This window comes from Convolutriloba macropyga, chromosome 8, assembly GCF_964194025.1.
Source record: "Convolutriloba macropyga chromosome 8, txConMacr16.3, whole genome shotgun sequence".
NCBI lineage: Eukaryota > Metazoa > Xenacoelomorpha > Acoela > Convolutidae > Convolutriloba > Convolutriloba macropyga.
This window is the reverse complement of record NC_134475.1, coordinates 25,780,758-25,801,097: the sequence shown is the minus strand read 5'-3', so window position 1 is coordinate 25,801,097 and position 20,340 is coordinate 25,780,758. Positions and strand designations below refer to the sequence as shown.

At 36.6% G+C, this 20,340-nt stretch overlaps 2 protein-coding genes across 5 annotated transcripts in view; one reads left to right on the top strand and one right to left on the bottom strand.

Annotated features, from left to right (window-relative positions):
* Positions 1-8,855, top strand: part of LOC142344038 (uncharacterized) — a 32,859-nt gene extending 24,004 nt beyond the window's left edge. For both annotated transcript variants that reach the window (XM_075395501.1, XM_075395502.1), the window contains exons 3-4: positions 7,462-7,562; positions 8,366-8,855. In XM_075395501.1, coding sequence (XP_075251616.1) covers positions 7,462-7,562; positions 8,366-8,616 — 352 coding nt within the window. In that variant the 3' untranslated portion in view covers positions 8,617-8,855. The remainder of the gene's footprint in view (positions 1-7,461; positions 7,563-8,365) is intronic.
* The window catches only part of LOC142344630 (NADH dehydrogenase [ubiquinone] 1 beta subcomplex subunit 9-like), a 412,587-nt gene that overhangs the window by 182,052 nt on the left and 210,195 nt on the right, over positions 1-20,340 (bottom strand). The gene's annotated exons all lie outside the window — the stretch shown is intronic.

Sequence of the window (20,340 nt, the reverse complement as noted above, 5' to 3'; positions counted from 1 at the left end):
TTCAGTTGATTCGGTACTCATCTGCAAAATGGTGAACCAAGATTTATTTTACCCTGTGTTTTTGTAATTCGCTTTTATATTGAATTTTTTCATTCAAAAAAATAATACTTCAGTTGACGGGAACAATTCGCGTACACGAACAATTGGAAAACAGCTCTTGTTTTGACAGTACATTGTTTTTCACATGCATAATCACTAATTGTTACAGGAAAGTTCTAAAACTTTGATAAAACAAATGTTAAAGAAAGGAGCCTACAAAATTGTATTTCACGAGTCCTCTTTGTCTCATTTAGAATTCAAAAAAAATGCCTATTCAAGAAATCATCAAGAACTACGAAAAAATTAGGCGTCCTAAAGGGGATTCTCAAAGGAGCTAGTGGTTTGTTTGGATTAAATTGAAAGACAAACTCAAATTTCTTCGGGTTTAATTCCAAAACGAATGATGTTTATGTTTTGTATTCCCTTTATTTTTTCGATTGGTTTATCCTTCAATACTGACGTCCACACTTCCTCTTACATTGAGATTTTTTGAGTCAATTAAGAGGTTGAAAGCTAATTCAATTTATACAAGTAAAGTTTCAATTACTCTCTTTTGTTTTTTTTGCATTAAGTTGTGTGGTTTGCTTTCTGAATGACTGTTGTCGTGCAACAATCAAGTCAGAAGTGAAACTTGAAAAAACATTGACTTTTGTCCTTATCGCAACCAAAACGAGTTGGTTGTTCCCGCAACTTAAAACTGATATAAAAAACTTAACAAACTGTCTGGAACAATGTAATTGAATCCTTATCTACATTCTCTTACATTTTATGGTTTACTCCTCGTTCAAAGAAAAACCTTCTTTCCCCAAAACAATTTTGAGGACAAAAGTCTCCCCTGTTACCGGCAAATAGTTTCTTTGTTCCACAACTTGTGCGACGCACTGAAAAGAGCATCAGCGGTCAGTGCAACCATCAAGTGCCGAGCACAGTAAACGGAAACCGAAAGCTGGCAGCCGGTCAAGACAAAGAAAAGACACAGAAAAGACACAGAAAAGACACAGAAAAGACACAGAAAAAACACAAAAAAAAGACCAGCAATTTTTTCAGCGACGAAGCCAAGTTTGGGGTACAAACGTCACCATGACTAGAGGATCTAGTTTTTTTTACTGGTTTCAGACGTCACCAGCAGAAGTCCGCCCGAGGTCTCAGACGTTACCTCTGATGTCCTGTTCCCCGGTTAGAGCCATCCAAAATCTCTTTTTTTTCGACAAAAAGCCTCCAAAAATTGACATTTGTCCCCCAAAAAACCTTATTTGTTACTATAACACCTTGATTCAAAAACATTGACTAGTTTCATTATTTTCAAAGCGAGTAAACGCAATTTTCTCATTGTTAAAGAAAAATCTGCGAAAAAAAACACAAAAATCAGAGAAATGTTCCTTAAATCAGAAAATTCAAAAAACACAATTTAGTTTTCTGACTACATATCCGTTTCAATTGCGGAAAAAACTATTAAACCACTCTTTCGAAATGGTTTGTAATCAAACAGAAAGCTATTTGCATCGATATATCCAATCAGTATCATATAAATAAGAAATGTCGGAGAAAATTTTTTGAATTCAGAAAATTCAAAAAAAAAACAAAATTTAGTTTTCTGACTACATATCCGTTTCAATTGCGGAAAAAAAACTATTAAACCACTCCTTTGAATTGGTTTATAATCAAACAGAAAGCTATTTGCATCGATATATCCAATCAGTATCATATAAATCAGAAATGTCGGAGAAAATTTTTTGAAATCAGAAAATTCAAAAAACACAATTTAGTTTTCTGACTACATATCCGTTTCAATTGCGGAAAAAAACTATTAAACCACTCCTTTGAATTGGTTTATAATCAAACAGAATGCTATTTGCATCGATATATCCAATCAGTATCATATAAATAAGAAATGTCGGAGAAAATTTTTTGAAATCAGAAAATTCAAAAAACACAATTTAGTTTTCTGACTACATATCCGTTTCAATTGCGGAAAAAAACTATTAAACCACTCCTTTGAATTGGTTTATAATCAAACAGAATGCTATTTGCATCGATATATCCAATCAGTATCATATAAATAAAAAAATGTCGGAGAAAATTTTTTGAATTCAGAAAATTCAAAAAACACAATTTAGTTTTCTGACTACATATCCGTTTGAATTGCGGAAAAAAATAATAAACCACTCTTCTGAATTGGTTTTCGATCAAACAAAAAGCCACTTTGATCGATATATCACACCAGCATCATATCAATAAGAAATGTCAGAAAAAATTTTTTGAATTCAGAAAATTTAAAAACACAATTTAGTTTTCTGACTACATATCCGTTTGAATTTCGGAAAAAACTATTAAAACACTCTTCTGAATTGGTTTCCGATCAAACAAAAAGCCACTTTGATCGATATATCACACCGGCATCATATCAATAAGAAATGTCAGAAAAAAATTTTTGAATTCAGAAAATTCAAAAAACACAATTTTGTTTTCTGACTACATATCCGTTTGAATTGCGAAAAAAAACTAAAAAACCGTTCTTCTGAAGTGGTTTTCGATCAAACAAAAAGCCACTTTGATCGATATATCACACCAGCATCATATCAATAAGAAATCTCAGAAAAAATTTTTTGAATTCAGAAAATTCAAAAAAACACAATTTAGTTTTCTCAATCCATATCCGTTTCAATTGGGGATTAAACCAATAAAACACTGTTCTGAGATAGTTTGCAGTCAAACAGAAAGCCATTTCCATAGATTTATCCAATCAGTATCATATAAATGAGAAATGTCAGAAAAAATTTTTTGAATTCAGAAAATTCAAAAACACAAGTTAGTTTTCTGACGACATATTCGTTTGAATTCCCAAATATTGCCAATGGCAAAATGATCAAATTTGTGATACTTTCAACAGTTTGCGTCACATACATTTCCCAAATATTTTCGATGTCAAAATCTGCGCCCTCCTCGGTTTTAATGCATTCGCATTCACCTGCCCTACACATGTTATACCTGGAAATCAAAATCAACCGTTTGGTGTGAAAACTAAACTTGGTTGGAACCTCGCCGGTAAATATGAGAACCGTATCTCAGCAACCACTCAGCAGCCCGCAAGTCAGCAGAAGAACAAATTTATTTTCCATGTGTCAAGAAACAGAACAGATGAACCCGGACTTGACGAACTTGTTCAACAGTTCTGGAGTATTGAAGCAGATGGCATTCAGAAGGACCCTGAACAATTACACAAAACAAGAAGAATAGTTTATTGATATTTTGAAGAACTCTATCAATCACAATGGTGAGAGATATGAAATCAAACTGCCCTGGAAATCAGAAATAAAGTTGGAAAACAACTTCTATTCTGCACTGAACCAAGTCAAAAGCCTCAACACACGCCTTCAGCGTAAACCTTTGTTGCAAGAAAAATACAATAAGACTCTCTTGACAGACCTTGAGAAAAACAATGTCAAACCGGTGGAAATGCAAGATCCTCAACCAGACAGCGTTTGGTACCTGCCACACCATCCTGTAGAAAATATCAACAAGACAGGAAAAGTCCGCCGAGTTGCAAATGCCGCTTCAAAATTCCATGGCCAATCGCTTAATTCTAACCTTCTCACAGGACCCGATCTCCTTAATAACCTCTTAGGTGTCCTGATGAGATTCCGAGAACATCCCGTTGCAGTCTTTGCGGACATCGAAGGCATGTTTATGCAAATCGCCATCCATCAGATTGATCAATCTGCTCTTCGATTTCTCTGGTTAGCAGACAATCAAATACAACAATACAAACTTACCAAACTCATCTTTGGAGCAAATTGCTCGCCTTCGTGCGCAATATACGTTCTTAACCATTGTGCCAAAGAGAACATTCAACATTTCCCAGAGGCCCTCAAAGCCGTCAGAGAGCACTTTTACATGGATGACTACATTCAATCACATGCAACAGAAAAATTCGCTTGTAAGGCAGTTCTTGAAACAAAACATTGTCTAAAAACAGGTGGGTTTCGACTCACAAAAACTGTTTCAAACAGCTCTATAGTCCTAAACCAAATACCTCCAGATGACAAAGACAACCAGACAGATATTGTTCGAGTTCTTGGTGTTAAATGGAATCTTGAGAAAAACTGTTTTCTTATGAAACCTCTCGCTGATTTCACAAAAGATGCCTTAGCGTACACTCAACGTAAGATCTTTAGTCTTGTCTCATCGATCTTCGACCCAATTGGGATAATGTGGCCATCAACGATCCGTTTCAAAATAGTTCTTCAAGAACTGTGGAAACTTGGGAAAAAATGGGATGAACAAAATGCCCCTCAAGTAGTTAAACCACTTCAAAAGAATTTGGACTTATACTTTTCTTTACCAGAAGTGACATTGAACAGAACTCTCAATAAGAGTTGCCATTCACCAGAAATTGAAAATGAAATCCATGTATTTGTCGACGCCTCAGCTATAGCAGTTGCAGCCGTTGCATACTTGAAAATAATTCCTAACTTAGCCACTGATGATGAAACTTGTTACTTAATAGGCAAATGCAAAGTTGCTCCAATTAAACAAATCAGCATTCTCAAATTAGAGTTGGAAGCCGCAGTCATCGGAATGCGCATCCTTTCAACCATCATGAAAGAGTCATCGTTTCACATTACTCGTTCTACACTCTAGACAGATAGTCAAGTAGTACCTGACTGGTTATCCACAACCAAGAAACAACCTGTTTTTGTTCTGAATCGCCTCAAAAAAATCCTTGCATCAACTGATGCTTACCAATGGAAACACGTTACCACCAAAGAAAATCCAGCTGACCACGGGACCCGTGGTCTCAATCCAGACGAAATACCAGCCAAGTGGCTAACAGCACCAGCACTTCTTTCCACAAGACAGATCAGTGCTCCTGAAAACTCTCCAAAGCATGTGTTAGCAACGAATGAAATTTCACGCAATTTATCGGAGCAAATAATCGACCCGACACGGTTCTCAAATTGGAACAAGTTGCTCCTGACTTTAGCAACAGTCTTCAATTTGGTCTTTCGGATCAGAAAACAAAGGCCTAAAGATCAGCAGTATATAACAGAAGACGTCATTCTTGCAAGAAATCGGCTGATCAAAATGTCGCAGCAAAATTTCTTCTTCTCAACAATCCAAGCCCTGAAACGTGGTGCCAGGATAGATTCAAGGAGCAAAATCCGTGCGCTCAACCCAATGTTGGACAACAATGAAATGCTTCGGTCATGCGGAAGATTGCAATTTGCGCCAGATAACCTCGAAGTCGAGAAATTTCGGATTATACTGCACGCAAAAGACAAGATAGCGAGACTCTATATAGAGCATGCACACAACATTTGCGTTCATCAAGGAACAGAGCCAGTGAAGGTTTTTGTGCAGCAAAGATACCACATCATTGGCCTCAGGAAAACACTTTTGAGTATAAAGTACCGATGTTTTCTCTGCAGACGATTTGCCGCTCAAAACATTCAACCAGTTATGGCACCCCTTCCTGCCTGCCGTTTTCCGACAGCCTCTACTCAGTATCCTTCCGCGAACAGCGGAGTCAACTTTTTTGGACCCTTTTATATAGAAGATGCCAAAGAACAGATTGAAAAACACTACGGCCTCATCTTCACTTGCCTGGTTACTAGGTGTGTCCATCTAGAAGCTTGTCCCGATCTCAACACTGACACTTTTCTAAACGCTTATCGACGTTTTGTAAGCCGCAGATGTCAGCCGACAACAATGCTCAGTGACAATGGCAAGACATTTATTGGTTCATCTGAGGAACTAAAAAGATCTGTGAAACGTCTCGACAACGACAAAATCTACAAAGCAATGGCAGCAACGAACACAACCTGGAAGTTCAATCCTCCCTATGGACCTCATTTTGGCGGTATTTGGGAGCGCTTGATCCAGACCGCGAAACGCACTCTATTGATCATTCTAGGCTCCAGAAAATTGTCGCTTGATGTGTTCAGGACAATTCTGGTCGAGACCGAAGCTATATTGAACTCCAGACCACTAACGATTGTCGCTGACCTTCCGGAAAATGAAATGCCTCTCACGCCAAACCATTTTCTGATCAACAGACCGTTCAATTCTCTCCCACCAGAAAAATTCGACAGACAAGAACCCGCCAGATTCAAGTCTTGGAAGAATTTGCAGCAAATGGTCAACCATTTCTGGAAACGACTCGTCAAGGAGTATCTTCCGACACTGTTAAAGAGGTCCAAATGGAGCGATAGTGGCCAAACACCACTGAGAGTCAATGACATTGTTTTGATTCTGAAAGATATGACTCCACGTAGAATTTGGCCCCTTGGACGTGTTCTTGAAGTCTACCCTGGACGAGATGGACAACACCGTGTGGTGAAGGTGAAAACGGCTTACGGCACGTACGTTCGCCCGGTCTCCGCGCTCGCACGCGTTTTGGCTGATTAGCCCATTTTTTCTAGACCTTTTTCCGAAACGGTTCTCTAGGCAACTTGAGTTACACCCTCTTTGACGATCTGGTCAACCGTTTGTGATGAGTTAGTTGTCCTCCTTTTTCCCCTGGAGCATGTCGTGCAACAATCAAGTCAGAAGTGAAACTTGAAAAAACATTGAGTTTTGTCCTTATCGCAACCAAAACGAGTTGGTTGTTCCCGCAACTTAAAACTGATATAAAAAACTTAACAAACTGTCTAGAACAATGGAATTGAATCCTTATCTACATTCTCTTACAACTGTTTACCAACAGCAAAAGTAGAATAATTCAGCATAATCTGTTTTCAAGTAGTAGTTAATTGAATTGGACAGCAGTGTTTGAAATTTAAATTTTCTCAGATAATTTAACACAAGCGCATTTACAACCCCTCTCCTGCTGTTCATCTGGCCAATCTTAAAGCAGCTGGTATGAATTCTTTTTTTCGTTCATCCAGAAAATTATCTAAACCGGCAGAATTCAGTCCATACCGGTGTTGCTGAAAAATTTCCCCAATTGTAGCTTTTTCTTAGATTTTGCAAGTTTGAGTGGAAAACACTCAAGTGATTTGTTCTGCATTACTCATAATCTTGAGCGTGTGTTAAAATCTACTCTATTTGATGGTCATTGCTCCTTGGAGAACGACTCAGAAAATCTCACTTGATTTATTATTTGCAAAACATCGTGTAAATCCCACTAATGACATTTTGCTTTGAAAAGCTGAAAAACTATTGAGGTTTTTCAAATGCTCTTCGTTCATCCATGCTAAGAAAGTTACAGCCGGCCAATATGAAACTAAAATTAGGCATTGAAGCTTTTTCCCTTGTATGCTTTGACTTTTACTCGATGTTTTGGATGGTTCTCACCAAAACCACCAATCACCACCAAAACCGATTATGAAACTGCCAAACGCTTCTTGCGTTCCTTTTGTCATTTTTTCTCCACTTGAGCTGGCTCTATTTAAAATAGCTGATTAATTTGTGATGTTTCAGGGACGAGTTTCTCTTCTGGCTGTTTGTGCTGATGTTGCCTCTGTGCTGTGTCATTTCAGTCATCATTATTGTCATTGCCATCTGTTTTATGTGCAAATCTAGTTAGTAAAACGAATAGGAAAAAAACCACCCTCAGCAGGGAAAAGTCAGATTGTGTAAATAAGCTGCTTTAGGTTAGATTTAGTAGATTTGGTTTGATTGAAATTTCAGTTTTCAAAATCTACGGTATATAGAAAATTCATATCCGACAAGGAAAAATATTCACTCCCCATGTCATTCTAAATCTTTGGATAAACAAATTTACACAAAGAATGAACAAACTTACGAATAACTTTGATTTGACAAATAGGCAAAGTCAAAGCTTATTTAAAAAATGTTACCTTTGTTTGGTTAACTATGTTTAAATTTTGCCCGTTTTTGGATTTTCGAGGGTGAGAGATTATGGAGTTGTGAAATATACAAAAAATATAGAAAATTAGATTCAAGTAGCGTTCAAAAATCAGTAGAAAGCGTTCTGTTAAACTCAATTCGATAAAAATCGCTCAACTAAAAACAAAAAACATTTGTAAAAGAAAAAAGTTTTTTAATTCTCGGTTTTCCCAAATTATTGCGGGCTAGTTTTACTTCAAATAGAAATTCAGTTTTTCATTTCAGTTTGAGTTTCAAACTCAACAAGTTGAGAAAAACACAGCTCGAATGTGGTAAAAACGTGGACGCAAACTGAAGAAAAATTAATCAATGTGGCTAATCTATAAGTGTTATAAAGTTTGAATTGCTGAGAAAATACCAGATTGAATATTTTAAAAAATTTAGAAACGAGTGTTGGAAACCAGAGAAATTTGAGTTGAAACCGCAACTGCAAATCATATTAGGGCAATTATTTTCTGAACAGAAATCTATTTAGAGTCTTCATCTTCAACAGTGTCTAATTACGACACATGCAACACTGTCCCAACATCTCGTCAATTGCCTCCCAGCTACAATGCCAATCAAACTATGTCTCCATATCAAGTACCGCAACAGCAAAGACATGAACAACAACAACAACTTCCTACTTATCAGCAGTCCCAGATGGCAAACAATCCTAATCAGCAATCATCGCATCAAGATCGAAATCAGCCACCTGGACCTATTGGATTTGTCGTGCCCAACTAACATATTTTGTCTCAAATTTTTTGAACTAATTGTTTTGTCTAATTGCATGGGTCTTTCAATTTGTTTTGTCTAATCACTGATGGGAAAACTTTGGGAGCGAGAACAGGAGAAATACATCAAAAAAATTTTCAAAGAAGGTAGTGAGATTGATTCTATCGCCGAATCGAACTGAACTGATAATAATAATAATAATAATCGATTTTGAATCAAGATTTCATTAAATTAATTATTCGCACTAACATAAACTTTTCAAAACAACTAGTAAAATTCTACTAATACTTCTTCATACCGTGAGGTTTCAAGCTTCGAATTTGTTCTTTTTTGAATCAAGCGTTATCTACTAATACATTCTCAACCTCTCTCGTGTATTAGCGCTCAATTTATCTTGTAATAAATGACTCCTCATAAATATTGTGATACCAAATGGCTGAAACGCAAGATTTCATGGCAATCTCACAATCATTTGTGTTAGAAATACAAAAACTTCCAACCTAATTAGTTGTCTGTATCAAATATGTCATGACAAAAGTTTGTTATTAATTTAAATCAATCAACTACGTTAGCCATGTAATCAATCAACCAATGGAATGCATGACCACAAGTTTACAGAGAAATTACCAATAGAAACGAAACAATTAAAAAACTCAGATCCTGAATATAATTAACTTCCAGCTGATCGACAGGCGTGGACTCTATTGTGCGTTTTCAGAAAAACATACCGGCACTAAATTTATGGAAAAAACAATCACTTTAAAAGATCCTTTCAACGATTATACGTTAATCTATAGCAAAATTGGACTTCATTTATGTATACGTAATCCTTTTATATCGTCTTCTAGGTTGCAATCACTTTCTTTATTGGAAGCTTTATTTTGGTATCGGGAGACGCTTGCAATGACTATAAAACTGAATACAGACTATATCAATTGAGATGCTGCGTGTCATCTAAATATTTCATAAGAGAAACACAATCCACTTATTTTATTTCGATGTGGGAGTCATTCTTCTATTATGTCTTTGGTTACATATAAAAGGATTATAAGTCAGAATACTTGAAGATTAATATTAATCTCCGCTATCAGCAGTTGAGAAAGAAAACAAATTTTGTCCATAATTGATTGGACAACTTTTTATCAGTCCATATTAATCAGGTAAAAACAATCTTGTATCAAGTATTTTGGAGAAGAAATCTGTTTCACGACAACCCTCATCTCTCTGTGAATGTTTTTCTTTTTAGAAGGAGAGAATATATTTTACCCTATCCCTCGCCAGCTCTCAATAAAAAAGTTTGCACTTTCGCTAGCTGTGATTAAGGAATGGGGTATGAACATAACAATGTCATGTATTTCGTGCAGGAAGATGAGAGTATATTGATTTTGGTCATGATAAAAAACGAAGTTTGAACTAAAATAAGAAATTAATTGGCTCGAATGAAAGTATAAGCTAGTGTGTACTTACCCAAGCAAAACTTGGGTCAGAAATTTTCGATAATTTAATCTGTTTCACACGATTTGGCATAAGGAATTTTTGGGTTCTATCTTGATGGACAAACGTTATCTCTTAAACGAAATAACATTTTTACATATCACGAAAATCATAAACATCTTTGTGAGACCGATTTGAGCACCTTGAAGTCATCGATTGTTAGAACGCAAAATTTGTTGGTGAGAAAGTTTCACGTCTGACAGGTACGTGATTGATAGGATGAACAAAAATAGAACACCTTAGCAAATTGCACTAATACTTACTCACACCATCAAAATCAGTGAGTTTAATTTTTTTTTGCTTTGTGAAACTATGGCAATAGAAACAGCTTAATTTTTTTTTGTTTCTCCGAATCCATCACACTCTTCCTCTCTTCATAAATTAAATTAGTTTCTTAGACGTATCAAGTCGTGTTTTATTTTTTTGTATAAGTTTTTGAGGCTTTTTAAAATTTAAAATATTGTTGGTTGCCCAATTTAAGGTCCAGACCCAAATTGAGCTATGATTAGACTTTCCAGACCAAAAACACCTCTGATCGGACTATTCAGACCACAATGAACTCTGATCAGGACGAAGCCAGACCTTGGTCCAGAATATAGAGCCCTTATGATCAGATTTAAAATTAGACCTTTGTCCAGACTATAAACAGACTATGATCAGACTTTCGTGAGCAAAGTGACCTCTTATCAGACTCCGTAACAAACTAGTCTATAAAAATGTACCTTTTCTCAATTTTTTTGCTTTATTGGTGTTTTTTCGAGACTGTTGTAAATTCCAGAGTTTTTTCAAGTCTTTACATTAACAAAACCAATAGTTGTTGCTAAATCAAAATTCATCATTTCAATATTTCTGCATTCATTATTTCAACAAACTATTTTGTATTCAACATGTTGTCAAAACGACCAAAACACCGTAAACTTAACGTTGATGTTGAGAAATTTTATGGTTAGAAGGATTCCAGCTGGGGACTGGCAAGCGCCCAAAAGTCTATAAAATTTGGAAGGTTCTTTGGAGAAAATGAGTTCACCTGACAATTAAGTATAGACTGTTTTCCCCGTTGCTCTCTCAAAGCTGTATACAAAAGGTGTTTGATGCGCGAATTATTTAATCCCTGTTCCAGGTAATGAAAGTAATATGTCACTGAAAAATAGCTATTAAAACAACCAAGTATATATCGGTTGTTTAAATCAAAGAAATGAAGCTAAAGATTATCCAAAAATAACTATATACGAAGCAGAAGATTAATGAACACAATCAAATAACATCATGTTATTCAAAACTAAAAATTATATATAACTTACAACAGTTGGAGGAATCCCGATATCACTAAGTCAAAGTCATTTAAGTTAGTCAGAACGGTCGATTGTGCACTTTAATCAACACCCATTTTACCTAAGCATGTTGAACTCACGTGTCCACTTCGTCTCTCAAACTATCACTGATTTATTTAACGAACCACTGCTTTTCAGATTCGCTCTGCTTTATATAATCTTTCTATGAGCTTCTTTCTTGTGCCTAAGGGTACTCAGTCTTATTGGTTTTTATCAGCAAAACGTGACGTGTCGTCCCTTTAAGAAAATTTTGACCTAACTTATAAGTGTCATAGTGGGCGCAGAGGGTCAGATGCAAATTATGCACTAGATGCGAACTATCTTATATGAACGTTTGCTCGAGTTGACTTGAGTTGCTTGTTTAACTTGGTTCAATAATTTCAGAAAATGGCACAATCAGCGTTTCATGCTCAGCAATATGGATAAGTTTATGCATGCTGGTTTTTACTCTCTCCTAGTTATGGATACGCAGACTATTTAACCTATGGGTAGTATTGCTTCTTCCTAAGGATAGAGCATTGTTTACATCTAACCATATTTCAACGCTCTTTTCTTGGTCAAAATCGTTTAAAAAAAGAAACTTATCTCTTTGCGCGCATTTTTCCTTGTAAAACAATTTCAGCGTGAAAACTCTGTGATTGAAAGGAAATTTATCTGAATTCTTCACGTCTGAATGAGGTTCTGAGGAATAATTTGACTCTCTTAAAATTGGTTTCTTCTAATAGAAGGACAAAAGATTCATGTATCCTCTTTTTCTTTGTTTGTTTCTCAAAACCTAAAAAAACGGTTTCTTGTATCGGAAAAAAAGGTCGTTCTTTTTCTCATTTCGTAGGGAATTGTCCACGGAATGACCACTAAATTTTCAGTGCAATCAGGCCAGAGGAAGCAGAAGCAGGATTTTGAGGACTTGCAGGGGGTAGCGAAAATTGAGACGCTTATATTTTCAACAATTTAGCAAGGCTACATAATAATTCCATGCTCAGTTCAGCTCCAGGTTGGTAGCAGCTTGCCATTTCTACAAAGTTTGTTTAGTGATAAGATACCGCTTCGCGCTATTTGGTGTCAATTGTTTGCTTTAAAATGATTCCTATTGAAAGCGCAAATAGTTTTTCACATTTATTAGGATTCTCTCAAAATTCTATCGCCATAATGCTTTTCCAAAAAACTGTAATATTGAGAGGCAACAAAATCAATTTAAGTAGCTTTTTAGTGGATATATCTAGCGAAGGCTTTGCTTCACCATGAAAAAGACTGCACTCAAAGTCCAGCGTTCCAGGAAAGCAACAATTTATCATTCAAAAATAACAACAAGAGCGCTTTTTGCTCGAGACTTCCATATTCGAAAAAATCGTTATCATAAGTCGATGAAGTTTTTTTTGCTCTTGTTGATTGTGTTGTTGCTGTCGTTGCTCGTCTTAGTGCTCTTGATGTGTTGCAGCAATGGACTTCTTTCTCTTGGTAGATTTGCTGCTCCTTGTTCGTTTCTTTGTGTTTTTGTATTAGACACTCGAAAATGTTTCGCCCGTGGCTTTTTTCCAGTCAACTGAGGGCACGTTACTGGTGCGTTCCCAAGTCGTGCTTGGACTGTTTTGTTCTTCTTAACGCGATCGAGCTATTAATTATTGAAGACTGTTCAACAAAGGAACTGGGATTAAAGCCGATAATGACAATTAAGTTAGTTCCGTTTTTAACTAAAAAAAACATAAGCAAAATAATAATTTCCTTTTCTGTAGTTTGTTAAGATTTAAGGTGATTGACCTCGAGGATGTCCAACTCGATCTATCGTGATATTATTTGCCTTGCCCCAAAGAGCGCTACAATTTTGTGTGCATCTTATCAGGTGTTATTTGTATGGCGAAACACCAATAATGGTATTGTTGTGCATTTGTGTGCTGATTTAGTCTTATCTATATTAAAACAACGTATTTGACACCTAAGTATTTGATTCTTTAGCCCAAGTGTTGGCGCGCATGTTTGTATATGAGACTTGTCAAAAATTGGACCTGTTTGTTTTACCGGTGTGATACAGTCATATCCAAAGGTCTGAAAGTGTACTAAATTAATAGTTGTCATTATATCACTCATTTTGATTGTCAACCTTTAATTTAATCACTGGGGTAAGTTTTACCTCCAACTAAAAAGTCAAGTATTCAGATAAGTTCACACTCCCCACTTTTGTTGCTAATACCAATTTCATTCTCTTATCAGTTAATCTTAAATTCAGTTGCTTGTCAATCTCTGTGCTGTTTTATACTGGGAATAGTTTGTGGTTGAATTGAGTCCGTATTCCACATGGCTAGAGTAGAATTACTTATGTAACACTCTTGCTCAGTAATAAAAGGCTGTAAACGCAAGCTGTGCAAAGTAAAGTTGACTCGAACCTCGAATACAACAATACAAAAGTAGACGAACAATCAACACTCAATTGCATACCTCTACAGTAAAAGGTATCACATGGCGCAGTCCGCACCAAAAAACAAGCCATTCTTGGGATAGAACCACTTTGCAAACGACCAACACTAGAACTCCCAATGAGATGGGATGGTTGGAGAATAATTCTGAAATTGGCTAAGCTCGCAAAAGAAGGCATATCGATTGATATTATAGGAGAAGCACCACCGGACAAAATCAGTTCTCCCCCCGAACCAATTTATGAAGAAGATGTGGACAACAGAACGGTTCAAAGTGAGAGAGATCGCAGAATTCGAAGCGAACAACTTAAAAATGCATGGCCTAACAAAGGCCAGAAAATTGAGGCGGCTTGAATTTTGTGCAACGAAAAACCGTGAAAATTTTGTGATGCCAGAACTGTCTTACTTACACACCTCAGTTTTGGAACGGAAGGTCGACGGATTTTTGGTTCTCGCAAACCAACAGTACAAATTGACCAGATTTTGACAAAGAACCTCTGGGATAGCTTGGACAATGTCTCCACTAAACAAAGAAACATAACATTCGACCGTTATACATTCCTAACAGAAAAACAAGTCAAAAGGGAGCTAGTAGAGAAGTTTTGAACTCTTCTTGAACTTTGACGTTGGCCGCCATGAGGAATCCATAATTCGAGACCTATTTATTGCCAAAATGCAAGACGGAGAAATACTGAAGAAACGAGGACTACTGAAAGAGAACTACTGAAAGAAACGAGGACGGCCGGGAAAGCGTTGGAACTGGCAATAGACATTGAGATGGGCATTCAAAACAAGTTGAAAATATTGGGAACAGCTGCATCTACTGTTTCAAATCAAACCGCAAACACCTGTATTAACAGCATCCAAAACGCCTGCAATAGACCTGAATCATAAACGAATTGTTTCACCAAACCTACAATTTTCCCTAATTGTGGACACAGTTGGTCGGCCAGTCATCATCAGATCTGTCCAGTGCGCAAAAAGAACTGCCAAAAATTGCGGAATCACACACCACTTTGCAAAAGTCTGTCGCAAGTCGAACATTCAGATGAAGCCAAAACCACGCGTCAACAATGTTGATGACACCTCTTTTGAAGCTGCTTCTATTGGCACTTCGGCAACGGTGGGGGAACATGTGAATCAAATTGATGCTATGATTCTGAAACATAGTATATTAGTAGATATGATGATAATTATGACTCCAACTATGACGACTTCGACGACAACTCTGTAGCTGTAATCTCTGATAGTGACAACATCAGGGAAGTGGAGCCGGCAAACATGCATAATTATTTCGGAAACACTGAGAAAAATTTTTTTAGTACATTCGGGAGCGTTTGCACTATTATAAATAAAATTCTAACAATTGCGGTAGTTTTGAATAGTAAAAAAAGCTACTGGGTACAGTCACCGGATTTCCACGATCTCAAAATATTCTCCAATGAATTAATCAAGACTATTGGTGAAATCAATACTATGGTGAAATGCAATGATTGGGCATCTAAAAATGCCAACGTCAGGGTTGTCAGGGTTGTTGAAAATGATCACAGACCAATAATTGGCCGAATTTTGTTCGCACAATTTGGATTTTCACTAACTCAATCTAAACAAGTACAAAACATCAATCCAAATCAATGTCTAATCAAGAAGCAAATAGCCCTTGACTTTCCAGGCCAAATCTCTAAAATAGGGAAATCACACAAACACACCGTTAAAACTACAGTCAACAAACGTTTTACACCATCCCATCAAAAAGGACGACGAGTCCCTATAAAACTCCAACCTTTAGTAAATGCTGAACTTAAAAAAATGTTAGATTAAAAACACATAATAAAATTAAAAAGTTGTTCGGATAAAAATTTCATATCTCCTATTGTTATAACCGTTAAGAAGGATAAAACTGTTAAATTAGCACTAGATTCCATAAAACTGAATAAACCGTTTCATAAAAACAAATATCAAATGCCTTGTAGTGACAACTTTATTGACACGATGCAACAAAATTTAAAAACAAATGCATCACATGAAACAGCTTGCTTTTCAACACTGGAATTGAATTACGCATAAAGTAATTTTAAATTAGTTCCGAAAACCTACAGGCAATGCAACTTTAATATAGTTAGTGGTGAAGGCATCGGCACATATCGTTTCATTACTGGATTAACCGACATTACGGGTTAACCGACATACCGGCAGCATCCTAAAAATTAATGGATTATACCCTAGTTGGACCAGATAATACCCATTGCTTTTGAGACGATATCATCGTTGTTAGTCGTGGTTCAAAAGAAGATCACTTAAAGTAGATGAAGATAATTTGAGAATAAACCTACCCAAGTGTCACTTCGCTAAAACAGAAAAAAAATGGTTGGGTTAAAAATTTATCCAATCTGAAATTGCACCACTTGAAACTAAAACATGGGCAAAATCAAACTTAACAGCACCTAAAAATTTAAAGCAGTTGCGATGATTTTTAGGATCCGGGCACTATTCAGGTAATTTCATAATTTCATACCTAATTTATTACAACTTTGTCATCCACTTCACCTACTTCTTAAGAAGAATACTAATTTTTTTGGACAAATGACTGGAATGTCATTTTCAACACATAAAAGAAAATGTAGCAAACGCTCCAGAAAACACACATTATAATCCACACATGGAAACCTGAATCAAATGCGATGTTTCTAGAACCAGATAAGGGGCTGCACTAGAATGTTGTTCACCAACAGGTTGGCATACAGATGCATTTGCGTCTCAATTCCTTAATCCAAATGAAGAACGCTATAGTATTAACAAACTAGAGTTATTTGGAGTGATGTGGTCTGTTGAATATATTAAATATTAGCTATTTGGGAAACCATTGACTATCATTACCGATCATTGAGCAAAATTATTAACTATGAAGAAACAGATCCAAAAAATGTTACAACAGTCGTCTAACTCCTTGGTTAGATCATTCACTACCTTTTGATTTGATTATTGAACATATACCAGGCGCAAAATGGGACTATTAGATTACAGTTCTCGCCAACCAAATCAAAAAGCAAAAGTTACAAACAAATTTGATGGGAAATTTGCGGTTGCAACAACTACCCGCATTCGACATAACTTAAATGTTAAATTCTCGGAAAAATCAGTTGCTTCTCAACACTACTGTAATTGATCCACTATTCCAATTCAAAGTTATATTCAACATGAGTGCATCAAATACTACCCCACAAGATCCTTCTGCATCCACGACTGGACGGATAACATTTCAAACAAGACCAATTCTGGGATAAAATCTAACCAATCATCAAATAAAGGCTCCTTGTCTCCAAATCCTGAACTATCAAAAGAAGAGGTCAAAAAGATTGCATCCGTTAAAAGTGGTCAAGGATTGCATCCTTCAAGGAGACGAGCAAAGATGCAAGGTCGTGAACCTCTACCTCCACTCGTTCGGGCGCTATCTACTTGTTCGTTCGGGTTGCGTTTGCGTCGACGAACGAGTGGCCATTCGGAACTCAGCTCAAGACGCGGTACTTGATTTCTTGCATCTAACCCATCCAGGAAGTTGGGGCAGGATTACACTCGGACAGTTTGCACTTTGGCTTTACAGGCATCGGGAGATCCTTAAAAGGCTGCAAAGTGCAAACCGCGTGCGGACATTGGTAAGAATCTTTGACCAACAATAACGGCGTCGAAATGGCACCCTCTAGTAAACTGCTCCGATCCTATTGAAGAAATACAAATAGGCTTGGTGGGCCACTTACGAGTGAAGAAGGCCAAGATATTCATTTTTGGCATGTATCGATCGTTTTTCTAAGTACCCAACTGTAGAAGTGTTTGATAAAGCAAACGGACCTAAAGTAGTCAAATTCTTAGTTGGTTCTATTCAAATACATGGAGTTCCTAGAAATATTAGAGTAGATCACGCACGCTGTCTTATAGGTAATGAAGTTAAGAATTCCTGCAAACAAAACAATATGAACATTGTTACAGCGCCCGCAAACAATCATAGAGCGATTGAATTAGTGGAGCGTTTGATACAAACAATTAAAAGACGACTAAGCTGCATGAAATTAGCCAATAGAAATAAAAAAATTCACAATTAAAGATGCAAAGAATTCAATAGTATATCAATTACGTATATGGAAACAAAAGACAACAAATGTAACACCTTTCCAAGCACATTTTGGAAGAAAACCAAAAACACCACACAATAATATAAATAGAGTCCCAAAATCAAAAAATCTTTCTTATGAAAAAATCACTATTTAGACGCAGATACAGTTCCGGTAGCAGATTATCTTGACGATAACGGGTGGGCAACGGAGGAACGCAGTGAAGTCCTCAAAGCCATGACGATAACTCAAGTGGATGCGGGAGGGCGATACAACGGGGAGAAGAACGAAGCGGGGTCTCACTTCAAAGTTCACTTGAAACTCTCTAACCCGATATCCCGAACGGAAACCTCGTTGAATTTGAAGTCGGATCGGAAGGCGTCCAAAAGATCAAAACGAGATCTTCGAGTTCCTTGGGACACATTGGCTCCTGGGAGTACGGTTGTACGTACTTCACTAACAACTACGGTAAAGGGAACCAGGTGTTCCTGAGGTGAAAGTACGCAACAGCGATATAACCAAAATTCGGTTCGAAGGCCGAACGAAACACAGACGTTTGGCAATACGCACAAAAACTTCCTCTCCCATACGACAAGACAACATAGGAAAAGTTTGCTTTCCACTCAAAAGAGTTGAAAAAGAAATACAGGGGCGACATCAAGATCCGGCAATGTCAGGCGGACAATACATCGGAAGTCTCATCGGCAAATAGCAGTATACCAAGAGCAATGTCCACGAGGAAATCATCCAAACCCCAACCCTCAACAAGCCGCAGCCAAAAATTGTCTGCAATTCCAAAAAGATCAGCCGCGTCGTCTAATTCAAACCCAACAACTTCGAAAGGCAAGAGAAATTGTCAAGCTCCGGATTATTACAGTTTCGAGAGCTCAATCTGCTCTGTGAGTCATCAAGAGTCGATCCCGGTGCCCAAACCACCACACCACGGATTACTAAATCTGTCATCGAGACAGTAATCCAAGAGGAAGCGTCACAACTGCCAGTGGTGGAAACTTCGTTTGAGCTCCCAGTAGTTAGTCCACGAATCCGACCACTAACAAATACGCCAGCAGAATTAGAATACGACTCTGCTGATTATGAACGACAGGTCAGCATGAGTGTATTTGAAGCTGAAGATCAAGTTTAAAACACTTTCAAACAACTCACTTTAGCTTGCGCATTTATATTCAGTTTTCTGCAGTTTTACTTTATTCGTCAGTGCATTAATTTTCATTTTTTAGTAATACTTTGATGTCATGTGAGCCTAAAAGAAAGCAAAGTATACTTTTAACGTTTTTCATTTTTTTATTCTTCAAAGGAACTTGCATTTGTGTCACATTTGCTATTTAAACTTCGCAGTTTCGTTTATTTAGTCTGTACATACTGTTCGTTTACATTTACATTTAATCAATTTAGAAAACCTTAGCATTTCCAATATCTCATGTTGTTGTTTCAAACTTACCACTTGTGAACAATTGTAACATTAAATTATTATCTACACTAACCAGTAAATACGTTACTTATATTTAAAATTTGATAACTTGCAGTACTCAAATATTTTGTCAGTCATTTCAAATGATTTGAAAGTGTACTTAATTAGATTTTATATTCTGTTCGATTATATATTATATTGTCATTATATCATTCAGTTTGATTGTTAACCTTTAAGTAATTCACTGAGATAAGTTTTACCTCTTACTGAATAATCAAGTATTCAGATATGTTCACACTTTCCACTTTTTTTGCAAATACCAATTTCATTTTCTTATCAGTAATCTTAAAATCAGTTGCTTTTCAATCTCTGCTGATTTGGACTGAGAATAGTTTGTGATGGAATTGAGTTGGTACTCCTCAACGCTAGAATAAAATTACATTTGTAACACTCTTGCTCAGTAAAAGTAAAGGCTCTAAACGTAAGCTACGCAAAGTATACCGGATTCGCACCCCAAATCCAAGAGTACAAAAGAAGACAAACATTCGACACTCAATTGCATACATCTACAGAAAAAAGTATCACAACCGGCAAAAATTCTGGGTGTGAAAGATATAATTCAAGTTAACAAAAGAGTCAACAAATGAAGGAAACGACGCATGAAATGACTCCTACACTCTTCACTTCCGCTTGATTATTCTCTCGAACAATCTTGCTCTCGAAGTAGGTTAGTTGTCGACAGGTTCTACAGAGTTTGAGGTCAATATTAATATGAACTCCAAAACTGTGTTTCTTTATAGGAAATCGATTAACCGCGTTATGGAACTTCAAGTGCTCGTTAGCCTTCCTACTCTCGTCTCAAACTTAACAGCACAATTTTATTAGAGGGGTATCCAACTTTTTTCTAAATATGGTACATTTTCCTACATTTTTTGCATCATCTTCCTATATGAGTTAGCCTT